The 21,035-nt window shown below is 46.9% G+C and overlaps 1 protein-coding gene across 1 annotated transcript in view; it reads left to right on the forward strand.

Moving 5' to 3' along the window:
- BMP6 (bone morphogenetic protein 6) overlaps nt 1-21,035 on the forward strand; it is a 164,121-nt gene that overhangs the window by 136,518 nt on the left and 6,568 nt on the right. Inside the window, exons 3-4 of the mRNA XM_017879619.1 lie at nt 7,960-8,108; nt 8,798-8,995. Of these exons, the coding sequence (XP_017735108.1) occupies nt 7,960-8,108; nt 8,798-8,995 (347 nt within the window). The remainder of the gene's footprint in view (nt 1-7,959; nt 8,109-8,797; nt 8,996-21,035) is intronic.

Here is a 21,035-nt window from a genome sequence, read left to right on the forward strand (position 1 = left end):
AATGAATCCCAACAAATGTTGACATTTGATTCAGTAATGAAATGGCATAGACCTGGAAACAAGATCTGAACCCAGTAGTTGATCCAGTGCTAGGATGGTGGAGAGTAGTTTCTTTGGAAAAGCATTACCTATGGACTGATTGCTCTATAAAATCTGTTGGATTTTCAGTGTTGCCTGCTGAAATGAAGACAAAAGTTCACCCTTTTTAGATACCTGAGATGGGTTTCTTTTTTGAAGAGAAGGGCAAATTTGAGAAAGCCAAGATGGGAGAACACTATTATAGTTTGGGCAGAAGAAAACCAAAGCCTTTTATCCCTGTGCCCAGCCACACCTTTTTCTCTTTCTGTCTCTGGCTTTCACAGGTATGATCCTTAGGGACTCCTGAAATCTTACTGCTGACTTGATAATCTCTGGCTCCCTCTGTGTGGGCCTCAGGCAAGCAGTGAGCTTTTCAGTATTTGTTCCTTTGCCCCTGAAAAGGATAATACAAGTGACCCATGGTTCAGGTTATGTAACTGGTTAGTTTCATCTTCCTAGTCAAGGGCATATGCCTTATACCTAGAACGGTCTACTTGGAAAAAAAAAAAAAAACCTCAAGGAGCTATCAGACCTTCTTGTTCCTCAGCCTATGTTCTGTTCTTTGTAAGGCACAGGGTAGAAGAGAATGTTATGGAGAGGAATTAAAGTTATAAAGAATCATATACACTCAATGCTAAAACATTTTATGCTGGCGGGGAGAGTCAGTGGGTTGTGGGCAGGAGATGCTGTTCTTTGGAAACTGCTTATCTACTTGGTAAACGTGAAGAGAAAAGAAAATGGATTTTTATTTTGGAAACTATGCCTTATATTTATCATTCATGTCCAGAAACAGATCGCTTTGGTTATGTATGTCTCCACACTATGTTGTCCAGCTTTGTGGGAGGCAGGCCATGCCAGTGGTTAAGATTACTTTGTAACCCCATAAATAGGTACATCTACTATGTACCCATAAAAACTAAAAATAAAAAACGTTTGTAAAAGATTACTTTGTAAAACATCTTTTTTAAAAAAATCAATAGCACTTTTACTATTTCATTTCCCCACCTTGGACAGGAATGTGGAAATGTAGGGTTGGTGATGAGAACTAAAACATGTAAGATTTGCATGTCCCATGTTTAAAAGGTAGTGGGGGCTGGGGGCAGTGGCTCATGCCTGTGATCCCAGCACTTGGGAAGGCCGAGGCAAGCAGGTCATTTGAGGTCAGAGGCTTAAGACCAGCCTGACCAACATGGAGAACCCCCGTCTCTACTAAAATACAAAACTTAGTCAGGTGTGGTGTCATGCACCTGTAATCTCAGCTACTCAGGAGGCTGAGGCAGGAGAATCACTGGAACCCAGGAGGCGGAAGTTGCAGTGAGCCAAGATCACGCCACTGCACTCCAGCCTGGGCGAAAGAACAAGACCCCTCTCAAAATAAATAAATAAACTAAATAAAAACAACAGGTGGCAAACTCCACACTTGATCACTAGTGAAGGTTAGAGTATACCCCAGTGTATGGAAGCATTGTTGTGTTTATGTGGCCAAAGAGAACACACTGGGTAGCCGTGAATTTCTATAAAGATACCATCCTCTTTCCCGCTCTTACCCTGCCTTGGGCACATAGAACCAAGACTTCTAATAACACTGATACTTTGGACTCGATCTTACCTGCAGTTCTGTTTATTAGCCTAATTCGACGACTCCCTGAGGGTTAAGCTAATCCATAAGACACACTGACTTGCGGAGCAGCCTACATTTGGTTTGCACTGTTTTAGGGAGAGGAGCAAGAAATCTTGAGAGCAGATAGCTTTCAACCCTAAGTTCATAAAACAGGCACAGGTGATACTGTTCATATTTCATGGAGAGGTAGTCTGGCTTTAGGTCCTTGGCTCACAAAGTGTGGTTCTTAGAACAGCAGCATCAGCATCACGTGGGAACCTGTTAGAAATGCAGATTCTGAGGCCCCTCCCCAAGCTTACTGAGTCAGAAGCCCCAGGGGTAAGGGGCAGCAATCCGTGTGTTAAGCCCCCCAGGGGATTCTGATGCAGGCCACACTTGAGAACTACTGGTAAAAGAGCACGTACAACACGTGAGCCAAACTGCCTGAGTTCAAATTCCAGCTCTGCACTTGCTGGCTGTGTGACCACGTGCAAGCCGCTTAATCTCGCTCTCTTTTTTTTGAGATGAATTGTGCTCTGTCACTCAGGCTGGAGTGCAGTGGCACAATCTCAGCTCACTGCACCCTGCAGCTCCCAGGCTCAAGAGACCCTCCCACCTCAGCCGATGCCCAGCTAATTTTTTTATTTTTTGTAGAGACAAGGTTTTGCCATGTTGCCCAGGCTGGCCTCGAACCCCTGGGCTCAAGTGATCTGCCTGCCTCAGCCTCCCAAAGTGCTGGGATTACAGTCGTGAGCCACCATGCCCTGCCCACTTAATCTCTTTGTGCCTCAGTTTCTTCATCTATAAACCTGTAATAGCATTAATAGTATTTACTTCTTAAGATTGTTGTGGGCCGGGCGTGGTGGCTCAAGCCTGTAATCCCAGCACTTTGGGAGGCCGAGGCGGGCGGATCACGAGGTCAGGAGATCGAGACCATCCTAGCTAACATGGTGAAACCCCGTCTCTACTAAAAAATACAAAAAACTAGCTGGGCGAGGTGGCGGGTGCCTCTAGTCCCAGCTACTTGGGAGGCTGAGGCAGGAGAATGGAAAAAAGATTGTTGTGAGGCATTAATATATGTAAGAGCACTTAGAACAGTCACATAGTAAACACCATGTTAAGGTTTGCTGTGTTAATATTCTGACAGCAATGTGATTTATATTGGTTTGTTAAAGATGAAATAGCCGCTACAGAATCAAGGTACATTTGATATTTGAAACATCTCTTCATATCATGCTAACCATTGAGTGAAAATTGAATAATATCAAAGACTGTAAAAAAATGCAAGAGTAACCAAATAACGTTCATTCATCTTCATTACTCAAATGTGTATGTGTACATGTATGCAGCAGCTTGCTCCTGTTTGTAGTACTCTATTTTCAAACACATGATGCCTTTTCTATCTTTCTAATGGTAAAAGTTTAAACATAATCTATACTGTACCTTATGTAAGGAAAAGGAAAAGCATGAGCTTGACTCTTTAATTTTCTAAAATGCAAATGGATTTTTTTTACTTTCATTCTATTTGAAAATTGAATTTTTCTTATTGCAGAAAGTCAGTTCCTCTGTGTCTGAAAGTTGTTCTGCATTTTAATTTAACATCAAGTCCAGATGTACAAATGCAAAGGAATGTGTTATGAAGAAATAAAGAACAAGACCACAGAGTCACCTTATTATTTTGTAAATCTCATTTTGAATATATAAATGCCACTTTATCAAAAGCATTTTTCTAGCAAAATGGTTAGTAGTAAACAGTGTTGTACTTTGACCCGGGCATTGTGACCTGATGGGTGTGTGGTTTGTCAGGAAAGAGTCAAAGCCTATCCACCAGGAGCTCAGGCACCTCCTGCCCTTCTCCAAGGGCAAAGAAGAGAACGGCCTGCTGTATTTTGGCAATGGTGCTCTCGGTCTGTTGGCCCAGTGGTGTATCACTGATGTGGGCATGCGCCTTGGAGGCTGTGTGATGGGAGGGATACGCAGGGATAAATCTTGCCCACAAACACCCATTCTACAAGTCTTTGTGAGTGGCTTTCTGATTCATTAACTCTAATGCCAGGGTGAATTTTTGAAAATTTCCAGAAATCTCTTATTAGCTGCATTAATTTGTTAAGAACCTCATTTGCCCAGGATGACCACAGTATGAGGAATATCATGCCCTAAGGTTGGAATAACATTGAGAAGAATGACACTGTTACATCCTTGAAAAATCGGAAGCGTATTCATCATGCAAATATAGGGTCTGAGTTAGTCGAGAACAAAAGAGTTAATAACTGCATTCAAAATTATCTTCCCTTGTTTCAAGATTTTCTTTCATGGTTTGCCAACTTGAGAGTGTGCCACCTCAATAGGAAGGTCCAAATAATGTAGGCATGGTGATGATTTTGGCCAGTCTGTAGGATTCTTTATCAGTGACACACATTTTAGGTGAGAACATCTCTTCTCAATTCTGCTGAAGTGAGATTTAGAAGGGAAAGCTTGTTTTTCACGTGGCAGACTCACATGCATCTTCTTCGAGGCTATGCTTTTACAGTCCGCAGACTAGGAAGGCCATGTATCCCTGAGGCAATGTTAGTAGATGCGGGTTAGACCAGAACTGTTTTAGTGATTTGCCATCAATAGCATCTCTTCAATATCTGAGTTGTTGGAAGCTTTGAGGGTGAGCCCATGAAGTTATGTCTTAAAGCTTCATTCTTTTTTCAAGTTCCTCTCCCTGGTGGTGTGAGCACGTGAGTGATGTTCTCATGCTGGACACGGCATTCTGCTTGGAAGGAGCAGGGCAAGGTTGAGAGGGTCACTGAGGCTCCACCACAATGCCACCATCTGCAACCGACACCAGCCATCTCGGGCACCTTCCTGCATGCACCTTTCATACCTACCTGACCCTGAACGGGGAGGCCCACTGGTGATCAATCTGTCTGTCTGTCTGTCTGTCTGTCTGTCTGTCTATCTAGACAGGGTCTCACTCTGTCGCCCAGGCTGGAGTGCAGAGGTGCGATCATGGCTCACTGCAGCCTCCACTTCCCCGGACTCAGGTGACCCTCTCGCCTCAGCTTCCCAAGTAGTTGAGACTACAGGAGTGCACTACCATGCCTGGCAAATTTTTGTATTTTTTTGTAGAGGCAGGGTTTTGCCATGTTGCCCAGGCTGGTCTCAAATTCCTGGCCTCCAGCAGTCCTCCCGCCTCAACCTCCCAAAGTTGTAGTATTATAGGCATGAGCCACCACACCCAGCCTTCCCAACTGGTGATTTTTAACCTGTGCCTGTCCTGTGTATCTTACTGTATTTTCTGTATCCAGCTGACTTTAGCATTTGTATGTGGTAGATTTTGGTCCCTTACTTTATTCTGAGCCCTTGGACAGTACTTTCAGCCTCTGCCCTGTCTGCTTCATGACTCTACCTTTTAGATATGTGATGGCTAAGGGCCTGGGCTCTGATGAAATTCCATTTGCCCCACTTAACAGCCATGTGACCTTGAGAGCTTCTCTGGGGCTCAGCTGTACAAGAGACATCATAGGTCCTGCCTTTTCTGGCTGTCCTGAGGAATAAAGGCTGTTGACACAGTCAGTACTCCCTGTTCCTCTATCCCACTTGGCCCAGTTATCTTAAGTCCATGCTCTGCCTCACTCCCCTTCCAAAGGCCCCGAGCATTCTAGACCTAAACATTGAAGTCCAAGCCTTCCTCGCTGCCACAGGACCCCAGAGAATTTTTGTCTTTCAAGGCTCAGCCACTGTGACTGCACTTGTTGACCTCACAGGCCTCTTAAGCAGTGAGAACAGGCAGTGTTCTCATTGTACGGTTAGAAAAAGTGTGCCACAGAATGATGCAAATTCATGGGGCCCCAAAGTGACTCGGTAGCAGAGTCGGGATGGAAACTGGTCTCCCCACATCCAAGAATCCGCACTGACTGCAATTGCTTTGTGTCATGATGGGTCATCCTAATCTTCTGCCTTTGCCCCAAGTTTAACTTTTGATTCATGTTCTCCCTCTTTAATTCATTCCTTCTCTTTCTGCCCTTCTCTGTTTTCCTCCTCCTCCTTGGATGATGTGCATCTGTCGCATTCCCCACTTTCTCTTGGCCAAGGCTGCCATTTTCTTTATCACAAACCCTGATCTTTAAAAACAAAAGCTCATTCTGCCAGCTGTGCTACCCTCACACTTTGAACTGTATTTCTCTGTATCCTTATTGTAAGTCTTTACAATGTAGGTGTCTAATCGAGTTGTCAGAGGTAATTCGGCATGCACTCATGGGCCCTGCCTTGAAGGCAGCCTTACTCCTGAGATTCCTACTGGGTCTTGATGCTGGAGAGTGCCAGCCACATTCTGCCCATGACACCTGTGTGTGCTGTGCTTCCTCTGGGGCCGGGGCTACTTTCCCACAGTGCTGTCTGTACTGTCTGTGTTATTGCTGGATAAGGGTCTTCTGTGACCTTCCAGAACAGAATTGATGTCCTCTTACATCTGAACTTCAAAGCCTTGGCCTTCCAATCTCTGCTTGCTGTTTTCCATGGACACCCGTCCCCCCATCTCCCTGCTAACAGTTGTTACCTCAGTGATGGGGGGTAATTTGTCAACAGGGGGTGTGACGCATCCACATAGCAGAGAGCTTTCAACCGGGCAGGCCAGAATGTGGCCTCCCGCAGACTCTGTTAAGCAGCTGAGTAAACGACTTTTAGCTGTGCCTACTGTTTATACTTGGAAAAGAAGACAGTAGAGTTCCCTTCTCACTCTAAGTGGCCATGGAGGCAGGAGAAACTGTTTGCTCCTCCTCTGAGAAATCTAACCATTTGAACTTGATGTTTCAGTGGCCTCGTAAGTATCTGATGGATTAGAGATGAAGTTCGTTCATTCATCACAGGCTGTCTTTGGTAATCATCTCAGCGAGACAGTATGTTATTATGGAAAGCTTTTTGAATCCAAAACTAAGTCCTGTTTTTTCACTTACTAGCTTGAGATCTTGACCACATGATGGTAGCCTCATGGCTGAGTCTCAGGTTCCCCAGCTGCAAGGTGGAGACAGTGATACTCTGCCTAGCTTTTAGGATTGGTGTAAGGACCAAGCAAAGAGAAGTAGATGAAAGCACTTTGTAACTTACGTAAATGCATGCTCATCTTAAACTTAGTATTTAATTTTAGTCATTTTTCTATCTCTGTAAGATATTGCAGCAAAATATTTCCAATACCAGGAGCTTTGAGTCTTTCCATGGCCAAAATATAGCCCTCCCTGTCATGGGAGTCCCAGGCCATCTCATTCTAGTGGCCGTGGGATGGATACACAGATTCAGGTTGTCCCTAAAACACACAAAGATGACCGTCCGTGGCACTGACCTATCAAAAAACGCGGGTGAACAGGAGACCCTCACACCATCATCCCACAGCCCCTAGATTATGTTAGTTTAAAACTGTGAAAAATGTCATAGTCTTCCCTGAGGAGCCTGATGGAAGGAATGGATTCTATGACTTTGCCTCAAAGAATCCCAGCCGTAGCTCACAGCGGTGCTGGGATGAACTTTAAAATCACTCAGCATCCACCTCCGGCTACACCGTCCATATGGGGAAGGACTGGATACTCACTGCAGACCATACAGAGGCCTTAATTAAAATAGTAGATGATTACTCAGGCATGTGATGTGGCTTCTTGTTTCTCCTTATTTTCATGAAGGAACAAACATGAAGATTTTCAGTCCCAATTTCAAAAAAAGAAAAAATGAGCAAAGCCCGATTTGTGAATGCTCATACGGATCCTGATTTTTATCTTTTCTTAATCCTGTTTCTTGCTGTCTCCTACTTTCCCTGCTTTTAGAGCTTATTAGCCATAAAGTAAGCTAGTCACTAATATAGTATCATAAATTTTTAAAATACAATAGAAGTAGGAAAATTTAAATGCCACTGCACTGTAGCCTAGGTGACAAAGGGAGACCCAGTCTCAAAAAATAATTTTAAAAAAAATCATTTATTTGTAATTTATCCTAATTCGCAAAAAGATCTGTCATAAGCAGCACTAGCAAGATTTTTGGTAAAGTTGAGAGGGTCTGCCCGTGTCCAGGTGAAAGCTGATTTCTAGGAAGCACCTTATCAGGTGTACCTGTCTCTCCTAATTGTGTCATGCCTGTGTCCTGGGTGGTACCACACCTTTCAGAGCCACGGCAGGTCCCTGTGCTTGTGCCTCACCAGTGGATGTGATCTGACTCGGGCATTTTTTATCCTGACTCTGAGACGGGACAGAGTGGGAAGGAGCTTCAGGCAGTGCGCTATTCACCGGGCCGTTTTTTCTTTCTTTCAGAGACTCTGACCTTTTTTTGTTGGACACCCGCGTAGTGTGGGCCTCAGAAGAAGGCTGGCTGGAATTTGACATCACGGCCACTAGCAATCTGTGGGTTGTGACCCCGCAGCATAACATGGGGCTTCAGCTGAGCGTGGTGACGCGGGATGGTAAGTTGTTATCCGCAAGCCCCCAACATCCAGCAGGTCATCAGGTTCATGCATTTTCCTTACAGCAGCTGTGATAGAACCGCGGGCTACAGTCAAGTCCTCAGCTTCAGGATGGCCTCATTTACTGATCCCCCATGACTTGCATTGAGAACCGAAACCTTTCCCGGAGGCCTCCTAGACAGGAGTTGAAAACAGGCTTGAGCCACTTGGAGACAGGAGAGTGGTAATGTTTCCAAGAGGATGGCGATGGGACGACAGCTTTCCTAGGCAGAGGCAGGTTGCGGGGAACGCAGCGAGTAAGAGAGAGGCAGGCGCATCTGTTTAAATCCTGACAGATGAACAGGTTTGCAGTACCCGCTCCTCCTGCAGCATCAGAGCCAGCAGCCTGAGGTCCCCACTGCTGATCTGTCCAGCAAGGAGGGCAGATTCATAATCTAGCAGAAACAGGAGAGCCCAGGAGTTCACGCCACTCCTTCATGTGATTCTGAAACTTGGAAAGGAGTGCTTTGATTCTGCCAAAAGGTGCCATCCCATGGGTGCCAACCAAGGTTTGGGGATACATGATTTCTTCTTCACACTCATTCTTAATTATTAGCACTTGGGAAACTAGGAAGTATCCGTTAACTGTTGTAGCTACAGGAATAAGTTTCTGTGGAATAAAGAGATGCATGCTTTGATTTGCCTTAAAGGAGTCCACATCCACCCCCGAGCCGCAGGCCTGGTGGGCAGAGACGGCCCTTACGACAAGCAGCCCTTCATGGTGGCTTTCTTCAAAGTGAGTGAGGTCCACGTGCGCACCACCAGGTCAGCCTCTGGCCGGCGCCGACAACAGAGTCGTAATCGCTCTACCCAGTCCCAGGACGTGGCGCGGGTCTCCAGTGCTTCAGGTGGGTTTGTGGGGAGCCTGTATTTCCAGAAAGCCTTCTTGGCCTCAGAACAAAAGTTGTGTCCACAGTTTCAGATGCTGAGCAGCTTCTGCACAGCAAATCCAAAGGCAGGTAGGCGTCATATGCATGATGGTACCTTGTACAGTCACAGAACATCTACGTTTGTTGTGAGGGCCCTCGGTGTGGAACACTTGTTACCTGAAGACCCAGGCTGCAGGCCTCATGACTGCCTGTTGATCCAGACAAGCATCTTTCTGTTTGGTTACATTTCTCCAACTCTTTTTAAAATTCCTATCAAAACCCTGGGAGCACCTAGTTTCTTTTTTCTAGTTGCGTTATGCTGGGGGGTTATGATGTGCAAGCAAACTTGGTACACTTGTGTAATATGAACTTGTATGTGTCAGTGCTCTTGGCTAGAAGGGAAGGAAGATCAACTCAGCCCCCTAGGATGGATTTCATTGGCTCATTTAATGAAGAGGTTCGGGGTTCTATCTTTTTTTTTTTGAGATGGATTCTCGCCCTGTCACCTAGACTGGAGTGCAGTGGCATGATCACAGCTCACTGCAAGCTCCACCTCCCGGGTTCACACCATTCTCCTGCCTCAGCCTCTCGAGTAGCTGGGACTACAGGCGCCTGCCACCATGCCTGGCTAATTTTTTGTGTTTTTAATAGAGACGGAGTTTCACCATGTTGAACAGGATGGTCTCGATCTCCTGACCTCGTGATCCACCTGTCTAAGCCTTCCAAAGTGCTGGGATTACAGGTGTGAGCCACCGTGCCTGGCCAGGGATTCTGTCTTTAGGCATGGCTGGATCCATGGGCTCAGATGATATCAGGAATCTCTCTCTTTTTCTGTTTTTCTATTTTTCTTTGTTGGTGGAATTCTTAGTAAAACTATCTCTATATGGTGGCCAGGAAGGCAACCAGTGGTTCCAAGATTTTGTTACCCTTGGCAACCTCAACCTCAGACAGAGCCCTTCTTCAGTAGAAATCCGGGGCACAATCCGGTTGGCTTGGCTGGGGTTGCGTCCCTTACCCTGAAGCACACTGCGGGGTGGGGAGTGCTCTGATTGGCCAGACCTGAACTGTGTGCTCATCCTGGAGCTAAGGAATAAGGTGAGTTCTGCTCAGAACAGACACATTCAAAGGGCAAGAGAGAGAAACCAGCTCTACTGCCTGAGTGTCAGCTGAGTGGTCCTTCAGAAACGTTCTCCCTGGCTGGGTGCAGTGGCTTATGGCTATAATCCTTGCACTTTGGGAGGCTGAGGCAGGCAGATCACTTGAGGTTGGGAGTTCGAGACCAGCCTGGCCAACATGATGAAACCCATCTCTACTAAAAAAATTAGCTGGGCATGGTGGCATGTACCTGTAATCCCAGCTACTCAGGAGGCTGAAGCAAGAGAATCACTTGAACCCAGGAGGCGGAGGTTGCAGTGAGCCAAGATCTTGCCACTGCACTCCAGCCTGAGCGACAGAGCGAGACTCCATCGCAAAAAAAAAAAAAAAAAAAAAAAAAAAAGTTCTCCTCAATGCGTTTTAGGAAGTGGCATGGAAATCCACCCATGGAAGCCCAGAAGAAGGGAGAGTGGATGTTCCCTCCCCACAACCAGTCCCATAGCTAGTGAGGATCGAACGGAAACCTGACACTTCTGAGTCTAGTGCAGGTGCTGCCAGGTTCTGAGTTCTGGGGTCCTTTGGCTGTTTAAATAGCTTGAGAATCAACCATAAAGGTGAAGATTGGCAGCGGGATTTGCAGTCAGAGAACTTGTTTCCCTCGTTGCTACCCTGTGATTTTGGACACATTTGACCTGTTTCAGCTTCCGTTTACTCACCTGTAAGATGGGGGTGATGAATGCCTTGCAGAGTTGCTGGAATTAAATGAAAAGCATCAAAATCTGGCTCATTATAGCACTCAAAGATTATTTATATGCCATTGTAGGAAGGAGGTTCTCAGGGTATATGTTGGGATCCCTGGAAAAGAAGTAAAACAATCTGGAGGATGCATTAATTCTTCCAGGTAATTGTACGGAAATGTCATTTTGGTGGCCAAAGTTAATGCAGCTTCCCAAAGCACTGATTTCTTCTTCGGGAAGCAGTGTCTCCATCTTGGGTTCTGACTTCAGTAAACTGTCTCTTTCACCAGTAACTTGGATGTGGAGCTTGAGGATCCACCACCCAGTGTGATGTGACATTTTGCTTCTTGTCATCCTGGTGTTTTTGGAAGCATCGCTCACAGCACGGGTGTTCTGTATTCACCACTAGAAACAGTCAGGGTTGGGGTTTTTGAAAAAAAGAAGAAATACTTGCTTTCCTTGATTCACTTCAGAGGCAGCCTGCTGAATAGAGTTAATAATCTCCGTGTTTTCCTTCGGGCTATGATGATGAAGTCTGCCAATGGTAGGCTTCAATTTATTAATGAACTGTGGTCAATTTGGTATTGGGACCTCAGACATAGAGGCATCTCTTGAAATGTTGATTGCTTTTTAAAATCAAAATTTCACTTGATTTTATTCAGCATCCCCCCCACCCAATGCACACACTAATGTTTTTAAATTGAGGAAAGATGTTGTGTCTGATTTTGATTTTAGCAATATCAACCAATTATTATTTTCCAAGTCCCTTTCAACTTTTTTTTTTTCAATTTGATGAGTTTAAATTAAATATGGATATTGAAGTTGATCTAATTGGTAATAGGTGCAAGTGTCTCTGTTTTTCCCTTGGTCTCCCCGACTGCCCACCTCCCAAGCCAGTACTTCCAAATTTGTTTTGTCCCTTTCAACAATCCAAAGGCAAAAGGGTTCATACCAAATCTCTCTGGCCTCACCTATTGAAAGGCTCCCAAGAAAGAATGACGCCGAAGGATGCTCCCTCCTTCTCATTCTCTTCGAAGATCCTCTAAGTGATCTGGGAAATTGCTCGTGTCTGGCCCACCGAAGCGCTTCTTTATGTTTTGGCTCTTTCCTCCTTATTTATTCTTCCATTAATGGGAGTAGACATGCTGAGGAAGAGATTCATCTGCCAGAAAAGATTTCCAGAGAGATGGCCTGCTACCTGGAGAGATGGGCTGTCTGGTTTTCCTCTCCCTCGGGGTCTCTGTGAGGCCAGATGTTGCTGGGCCTTCATGAACCAGGGAGAGATGTTACAGTAACAGAAAAGTGGTGTACTCTGGCGTGACTGCAGGCAGACTTGCTGCTTGTCAATCTTTTGGAAGGTGGAAGGAAAAGATTTCTTTGTCTCTGCTGCCCTCTTCTTCCATGGCATGCTCCCAGGGAATTGCTAGTTCTCCTCCAAAACAACCACCACCAGCAGCAGCCCACCAGGGATCATCCTACATCTGGGTAAAGAAGTTAGCATTCATTCATCAAATTGCCTGTCATCAGGGCGAAACATGGCAAGGAAATAAGAGGCTATTTTTGGAATTGAGCTGTCTATGCCTGAGACAGCAAGACTAGTGCACAACGGGGGAGAGTCCAGGAGCCCCACCACCCACCAAAATCTACTCGAACATTTGTACTTGGCTTTCAAGCTGGACTTTCCAAACGTGTGCACTGGATAGTGGTTTGGATCGACGTCTCCCTGGATGGCTTTCACTCGCCCTTGCTTCTCTGCAGCTGGCTGCTCTAAAGGAAGGCTGGATGTTGGCTCTGTTACACTTCTCCGGGGGCTTGGATAGCCTCTGCATGGTATCATTTATTGTTTTTACACATGTTTGACTAGTCCTGGTCCTAGCTGTCCTTGCCTCGTTGGGGATTTTAACCAATCTACCAATTCCTTTTCAGCCTCCATTTCTTACCAGCCTGCTGCTCTTATAACACCTGTCCTCAGGTTCTGTAGCTCCAGTTTGGTGGTCTCCTTCTACTTGCTATCATTCACCCTCTTTTATGGGAGCTCTCACGTGGAGTTCACTATTTTATCTTCTGGGGGACTGTGATACCACTTGGCCAATCCATGACAAGGTCCATGAACAAATGGCCTTGAAGTTCCACTGGGTGATTCTAAATTTTCATTTGGCTAATTTTCCAGGATCTTTCCAAGACCTCTCTTGAGACGGTATAGCTAATGCAATTTCAAGTCAGCCAGTAAGTCTAAAGTCTGCTCTGCTGCTGCTGCTGTGATGCAGAATTGGTCTTTGTTTTGATAGATGACAGTTTGGAAACATCTGCACTTTAATGATTCCTGTGAAATTGGAGTAGTCGCTTTTAGTCTTGATGTTTGTGTTGTCACTACCAGCTCTGCCAACCGTCTATGACTCAGCAGCCTCTTGAGACCCTGTCTGTCCTTTAGAATGAGTCTGCCATTGCACTAATGCCACCTGTTAGCATTTCTTTTTTGTTTGTTTTTGAGACAGAGTTTCACTCTTATTGGCCAGGCTGGAGTGCAATGGTGCCATCTCAGCTCACTGCAACCTCCTCCTCCCGGGTTCCAGCGATTCTCCTGCCTTAGCCTCCCAAGTAGCTGGGATCACAGGTGTGCACCACCACTCCTGGCTAATTTTGTATTTTTAGTAGAGACGGAGTTTCACCATGTTGGCCAGGCTGTCTTGAACTCCTGACCTCAAGTGATCCACTTGCCTTATCCTCCCAAACTGTTGGGATTACATGCATGAGCCACTGTGCCCGGCCAGCATTTCTTAGAGTAAGTTCTCCTTCCCTCCTTTTCCCATCCACCCAAACATGTATCTTTAAGGACCTTGGGGGAAAATGTGGCTCTAGTACATTCAGAGATTCTGCTGACCTTCTTCTTGATAGTTTACATCTTCTGTCCTTTAAGCTTCCCGGTTAGAACAATTCAGTAGGCTTTCAGCATAAAGTAACCAGGATTCATCTCTTGCAAAACAACTGTTTGAGTAGTTTATTATAACTGTGCAATCTTTTGCTGTACATTTCAAGGAAGATCCAGCCCAGAGTGGGAGTCTCATTGTTACAGTGTCCTCGCTCTTTCACTATTGGCTTCCATGGGTTGGGGATAGCCAGAGCTGACTGGGTTGGTCCATCACGGACATTCAAAGCTTGGGAGGAATAGACGTGGCTCAGGACTGTAAACTAGCAGTTTATCATTCTCCAGAAAAGTTGGAAATTGTAATTTGTCATTGTGATCTTAAAGTTTTAGGGCCTGCAGCTTGGCTTGCAGATGTCTTGGTTAAGTAGGGCTTGGTTCAGGGCTTCCTATATGAAATCAAACCTTACTTCTTCATAGACATGGAGGACAGGCATGGCAAATCGTGATCTAAAAGTTAGAATCACCAAAAAAAAAAAAAAAGAATCAGCTTCACTTCTATAATGCTCAACTCTCGTTCAAGGATAATGGCTATCAAAGAGTGAAAGAGACTGGAAAGTTCCCTTCTACCTCTTCCCAAGGTTCACTCCTTGCAAATGTGCAAATGGCAACAATTCTGAAAGGCAATAAGAAGAGGCTTATGCAGGTACCGTGAGATGCGTAAGTCGTTCCCAATCATTGCCAACCTTGGGAGGGCACTGGGACCAGGAGACTCAGTCTAGGAAGTGGCAGAGAGTATAGAAGGTGCTTAGAGCACAGAGGGTGTTAGAACTAGGTCTTCAAAGGAGACCTTTGTCTTTTTGTAGGACAGTTCCATATTCTTTTAGAATCAAGACAAAGGCTGAAAAGAGACCAGAGTCCCGCCCAGATTAAATGGGGCCTCATGAGATCCTAAAATCTCCTGGAGCAAAACCAAAAATTAGGGCCTCGCTCTTGCTTCTCAGTGTTGACCATCCAAGTTATAAACAAAATCTAGACTCTGAAAATCAAACTGTCCACCCCCACCCCAACCCCATCAACTGTTAGGAGATTATTGACACCAGAAATCAAAACCCCAGTGTGGTCCCGGGTCTCCCATAGTGTCGGTGACACAAGGAGCTGGCACCTGCCGCGCATTCCTCAATGGCTGTATTGATTCTGCTGGGAAAGTGGGAGCCAGAGGCTTGTTTTGGATAAGATCGGCCCCAGAGATATGGAAAGAGCAGCCAGGCCCATGAAGACAGAGGTGCCGCTTTAACAGCCTCTATGTGGCCCCTACCCTTGTCATTCTAGGAGAGAAGGGAAATTAAAGTAGTGAATTATTCCCTCTAAAAAATAAGTTTCCTTTGGGAAGAGTCTGCAGCCTGAGCTCAGGAAAGCTGGGAAATACATGTGGAGCATGCCGCTTTGTCCAGCCCCCTGCCGTGCTGGTATTTTCTTGGCTGTGTGTGACCTGCTGAGTGGGGACACCCGGCTGAGCTGGCAGGGCCTGTGGGGTCAGCCCAGGGCAACCTGAGTGGCCCCTCTGCAGAAGCCCTGGTGAGGAGACAGCTCCCTGCCCATCTCTCCCCCTCTCCCTCCTTCTCACCTGCTTTCTGTGGTGTCCCTGACATTCTCTCTCTCCTGCCTTCGTTTCCCTTCTCCCTGTCTTGCCCTTTGTTTCTCTCTCCTCCTCTACTGAAGTTGCAAAGCACAGCAGGCAGGGTCACTGGGACCCAGGCTGGTTCTGGCTGCCGTGACTCAGGCACACCCGCCCTGGGAGCCCACAGGCTTGCTGCAGCGCCCTCGTCCCGTCATGCTCAGCAGCAGCTGCATGGTGGCCCCGCAGTGCAACCTCCCTGCACAGTGCCTGCCTGAGAGTCAGGATAGTGGCTGCGCCCTTGCCTTCTCCTCTGGGTCTCACACCTGTGGGACTCTCCTGGCCTCCATTGCCAGGGAAGACTGCCTGTCACTGGCCCATCATGGCATATAGAGATTGAGCTTCAGAGCTAAACAAACAGTGGGCTTCTTTGCACTTCGCTGTGTGCGTGGCTCTTCAGGAGGGCCAGATAAAAAGGATGCTGGATGGAAGTAACCCAGATGTTATCCTTAGTGTGGGGTATGACCCCTGCATTGGGGGTATAGGCAATGTGTACAGTCCATGTGCTGCTGCCTGGGGACATGGCTTCTGTGCGGAAGTCCCAGCCCAGCTAGCCACCTTCTGTTAGGGCCAAGGGTGCCCTGTCCTCACTGCGCTGGATGAGAGAGCTGCTCTGCAGTTTTCGGTTTGCCTGGGGATGATTAGGATGCCCTGCCCCATCACTGTCACATGGGCCCAGACAGCCTTCCTGTTTGTTTTCTCCTGTAGAATGTCTCCTCAGTCACCACAGGGGAGCCAAGGACTTAAGGTTAGGGAGCAGAGGCTGTCAGCAAGGAAGCTGATTGTCAGGGCCAAGGCCCAGCAACTGAGATGAGAACTCCCCACCAGAACTGAGCGGACTGTAGGAGCTCAGCAGAGCCTGTGTGGAACGTGCACCTGCAACAGGAGGAACAGGGGCAGGAAGATGCTAGAGGACAGAGAAAGGGGATCAGCCAGAGGCGTGTGTGCTGGGAGCTGCAGCATTTACCCCTGATGGCCCCCAGGAAGGGAGCTATGCCCCTCCACCAGCCCCCTCAGAACAGGACTCTCAGATGTGAAAGCTCAGTTGTGTCTCAAGGACAAGGAGACTCCATCACTGTGTCCTCCCTCCCATCCATCCTCTGGACTCCAGAAAAATGCACTTCCGTATGGCTCCTTTCAAGTTGGCCCCCAGCCCCTCCCAGGTGTACTGGCCCCCAGGTAACCTGGAGGAATGACAGATAATGAAAGACGCACTGGGGCTTGGGAGAGGGATGTCAGAGCCATGGCCGGACCGGATGCTTTATTCCAAGATGCATTCTGGATTGGAACACCCCGGTCTCTTATGGTAGAAAACGGCAGGTACTTCCACACGGTCCCGCCATTGGGAATGGATGGGACACTTAACGCCTATTTCTCTACCACTGATTTCATTGTGCAGAAGGCCTGAATGACACGCAAGCCTCCCTTGGCAAAGTATTGGAAAAATGAAGGCTTCATAAAGGACATGCTTTGGGCACCACAGCTGGGACCTCTCTGCCCAACTCTGTTCTCCTTCTGAGGGGGATGGTGCCTGTCTCTGCCACCTTCTTTTCCACTACAGATCATGGAGATTCTTGCTGAAGAACTTTCCTTAGGGGAAACAGGCATGTCTGTCTTGGATCATTTAAAAAAAAAAAACAAAAAAAAGTCTCGCTCTGTTGCCAGGCTGGAGTGCAGTGGCACGATCTCAGCTCAGTGCAACCTCTGCCTCCCAGGTTCAAGCGATTCTCCTGCCTCAGCCTCCCGAGTAGCTGGGACTACAGGCACGTGCCACCATGACCATCTAATTTTTTGTATTTTTAGTAGAAACAGGGTTTCATCATGTTGGTCAGGCTGGTCTCAAACTCCTGACCTCAAATGATCCACCTGCCTCGGCCTCCCAAAGTGCTGGGATTACAGGCATGAGCCACCACACCCGGCCTGTCTTGGATCTTTAGAGTTCATCTCCATCCCCGAAGGGAGTTTTAGAAGCTTCCTGTATGATGGGCCTCACTTACCTGTCCCACACTGTGAGATGAAACCCATTTAAATCTCATGTCCAAAGCCATTTTTTTCCTACAAATAGTTTGTGTGTGTGTGTGTGTGTTGAGGGGTTATAAAGGAAAGCAGAATGTTTTATCATGGTTTTTGCTTCAGTGGCTTTAGGACAAATTAAAAATCAACTCTGGTGCTAGAAAAAAAAAACTTCCACTTAAAACCCATGTTCAAATATCTGTAATGTTCATTTGGAGAAGAGAGGAAGGATTTGGGCTTTTTAATACTAAGTGTACCTGAAGGTTTCCTTATGGAAGCAGTTTATTAAAAGGGACAGAAACCTGTGCTGCTAAAGGCAATTAACATCTGATATATTCAAAGCTCAAAAGTCTTTGGCAAGGGGAATGTTTCTCCCTGTGTAAGAGCAGGCCTGGGAGTTCCCTTCTGCTTATGGAAGGAATTCATCCTGGGGGGCTTTTATGATTGTTGGATTTTGTCATCTGTGTCACCTGATCACTCAACAGTTTTTTGCCCAAACCCACCTATGGCTGGGCCCTGCTTGTCCAAGTTGCCCTGGATAAGCACCTGGGGCCTTGTCTTGAGGATGGAAGATCGCCTTGGGCAGCTGGAGCGCCTGCCCTCGAGGGGGACCGGATTTCATTGTGCATTCAACTTTGAAAAAGCCAGATCCCTTGCAAATGTCTCTCAGAACCAATACTGGGCCTTGATTGCAGCTGTGTCTGGGGCTGCTGGAGAGCCTTGGTGTCCCAAGACAGACTTTGTGTCTCAACAGGGCAATGGCACTACCTGTGTGTGAGCCTGTTGTCTAGAGGGCAGCAGTTCCAGTTCTGGTGTCACAGGTGCACGTGGACAGCCAGAGGCCTGATCTCAGTGACTTTGACTCATGGGTCTGGGATTGGGCTGAGACCTCTGCACTTTAGAGAAGCTCCCTGATGATCCCCAGTATTTGGCATAGGCCACCCACAAGTCACACACTGAGAGCTCCTGTCCCAGCAGCGGGGGAGGCTCCTCTGTCTTGGGTCTGCTTCTCTGATTTTTGGTTTGTTGCCTCTCTCTAGCTCTCTCGCTTGCTTTCTCTGCCCTGCCCTTGACTGGTGAACCCATTGGGGCAAAGCTGTGTTACCTCCCTTTGTCCCACTGGAGTGACCGTGTTCCTGTTGAATTGTCACCACATACATTTCCCCTCTTCAGCCCATTCATCAAAACCAATACCAAGGGCAGTGGGAGTGAGGGGGAAGTTTTTTCTGTAATCTGTCAATCTGTTAAAAGAAAAAAAAAAGTGTGTCAGTGTCATTCCATGCAGAACCCAGGGTACCGACCCTGAGTTGCAGACACAAGTCTTCCGAGGAGCATCAACCTTCACAAATATTTATACGTTCTTTGCCAGCACTTACCATGGAATTATGAGGAAATTTAAGCATGGCCCGAGAGTATCTGTAGGAAGAAAAACAGGAGAGTTGAATTCCTCCCTTTCCTCTCTCTGGCCCTGATCCTTACTTAACAACAAAAATGCCAGTGTCTGGCTCTAAAAGAAATAGCTATTCTTACAGAGAAGGTTCTCTTTGTTGAGCGTTGAAGAGAGTCAGATCAACAGCAGGTTCACAGAAACCCAGAACTGCTGGTGAAGTTAGAAGCAAAGCCCTTTGACTGTATCATCTTGGTTCCATCCAGCAGAAAAAGAAACTGGAAGTCCAGACATAAAGTGGTGGTCTCTGCCTGTGTTCTGCCAGCAATTCTTCAACACCGATTAAGTGTCCTACAATTCAATCCAATTTTTTTTTTTTTTTTTTTTTTTGAGACAGGGTCTTGGTCTCTCACCCAGGCTGGAGTATGATGGCATAATCAGGGCTCATTGCAGCTTCAACCTCCAGGGCTCAAACAGTCCTCCCATCTTAGCCTCCCAAATAGCCAGGACCACAGGCACACACCACCATGCCCAGCTAATTTTATATTTTGTAGAGAGAGGGTCTATATTGCCCAGGCTGATCTCAAACTCCTGGGTTCAAACGATCTTCCTGCCTTAGCCTCCAATAGTGCTGGGATTACAGGAATGAGCCACCACATCTGGCCTCAGTTCACTTCTGATGAGAGCCATCTGGAGTTAGTTTAACCACAGACCCAAGTTAAAGGGCTAGGTCCCCAAGGAGACTCCTTTCATTTCAGACACCAGGCACAAGTGAGGTCCACAGGGCAGCCATGCTTCTGTCTGTCTTGCCTACAAATTTGGGAGTTCACATGACTGCCCTTCACATTTGATAATTTGCTGGAACAATTCACAGAACTCAAGAAAGTACTATACTTACAATCATAGTTTTATTATAAGGGGTATGACTCAGGACCAGCCAAATGAAGAGACTCTTAGGCAAGGTCAAGGGGATAGGCATGGGTAGCTGGAGTTTCCACACCCTTTTGGGTACACTGTCCTCTTGAAACATCAGTATGTTCACCAACCTAGAAGCTCCACTGAGCCTCACTGTCTAGAGTTTTTATGTGAGGTTTAGTTGCTCTGCACAACTGAATCATTGGCCACATGATTGAACTCCATCTCCAGCCCCCCAGAGGCCAGGCTAAGCTAAAGTTCCAACCCCCTAATCCTGTGCTTGGTTTTTTTGGTAACTAGCCCCCATCCTGAAGCTAATGAGGCCCTAGAGAGTGTGTGGGGCTCACCGTGTACAATCTAGGGCCTCAGGAGCATAACAAAGACACTCAGGAAAGTCCAAGGGTTGTCAAAGCTTGGTGCCAGGAACTAGGGACAAAGACCAGCTATATTTATTATTTTCACACTGCCCATGTCTGCTTGACCTTGGAAAGAAAGTTGTTTGTAGAAATCTTTGCTTTTTACATGACCACATGGTGCCAAGATGGGCTTCATGGAGATTTTGGTCCCTAGCACAGAGAGGGTGTTTTGGAGGAAGCTTACTTCACAAGCAGAATGAGGTTGGATGGGGAAAATTTTAGACTCAGACTGTAAGTAGTGTGATCATGCAGTTTATCATCTAACCCAGGACACCTTTAAGAGTGCAGGATGTTAGGACCTTGGGGTCTTCAGGAGAACCCCCGCTGCACCCATCTGGCAGGAAAGGAAAGAGTGAATGGAAGACTGATGGAGGAGGGGGCGGGTAGTTAGGAGGGCCAGGCCTGGCAGTACCACACATCCGTTCTTCCCCACATTCATGGGCAGAATCCAGGCACATAGCCACACCTAACTGCAGTGGGAAATGTCGTCTGGCTGTGTGCTCAGGAGGTTGATAGAGGATGTGGGTTGCTAATAAACACGTCGCAGCCACCACATGGTTGTTCCTGGAATATGTGAAGCAGGCTGCTTCCTCAGGGCCTCCACATTGTCATTCACACTCTAGGAAATTCTCTCACCCCAGATGGCCTCGTGCCTCACTCCGAGGCTCCTCCTTTGCTTAGAAGATACCTTAACAGAAAGACAAGGCCAGGTGAGGTGACTCACACCTCTAATCCCAGCTCTTTGGGAGGCTAAAGCAGGAAGATCACTTGAGCCCAGGAGTTCAGGACCAGCCTAGGCAATGTAGAGAAACACCATCTATACAAAATATTTAAAAAATTGGCCGGGTGTGTGATGTACACCCAGCTACTCGGAAGGCTGAGGTGGGAGCATCACTTGAGCCTGGGAGGTGGAGG

Source organism: Rhinopithecus bieti, unplaced genomic scaffold, assembly GCF_001698545.2.
Source record: "Rhinopithecus bieti isolate Rb0 unplaced genomic scaffold, ASM169854v2 scaffold_10612, whole genome shotgun sequence".
NCBI lineage: Eukaryota > Metazoa > Chordata > Mammalia > Primates > Cercopithecidae > Rhinopithecus > Rhinopithecus bieti.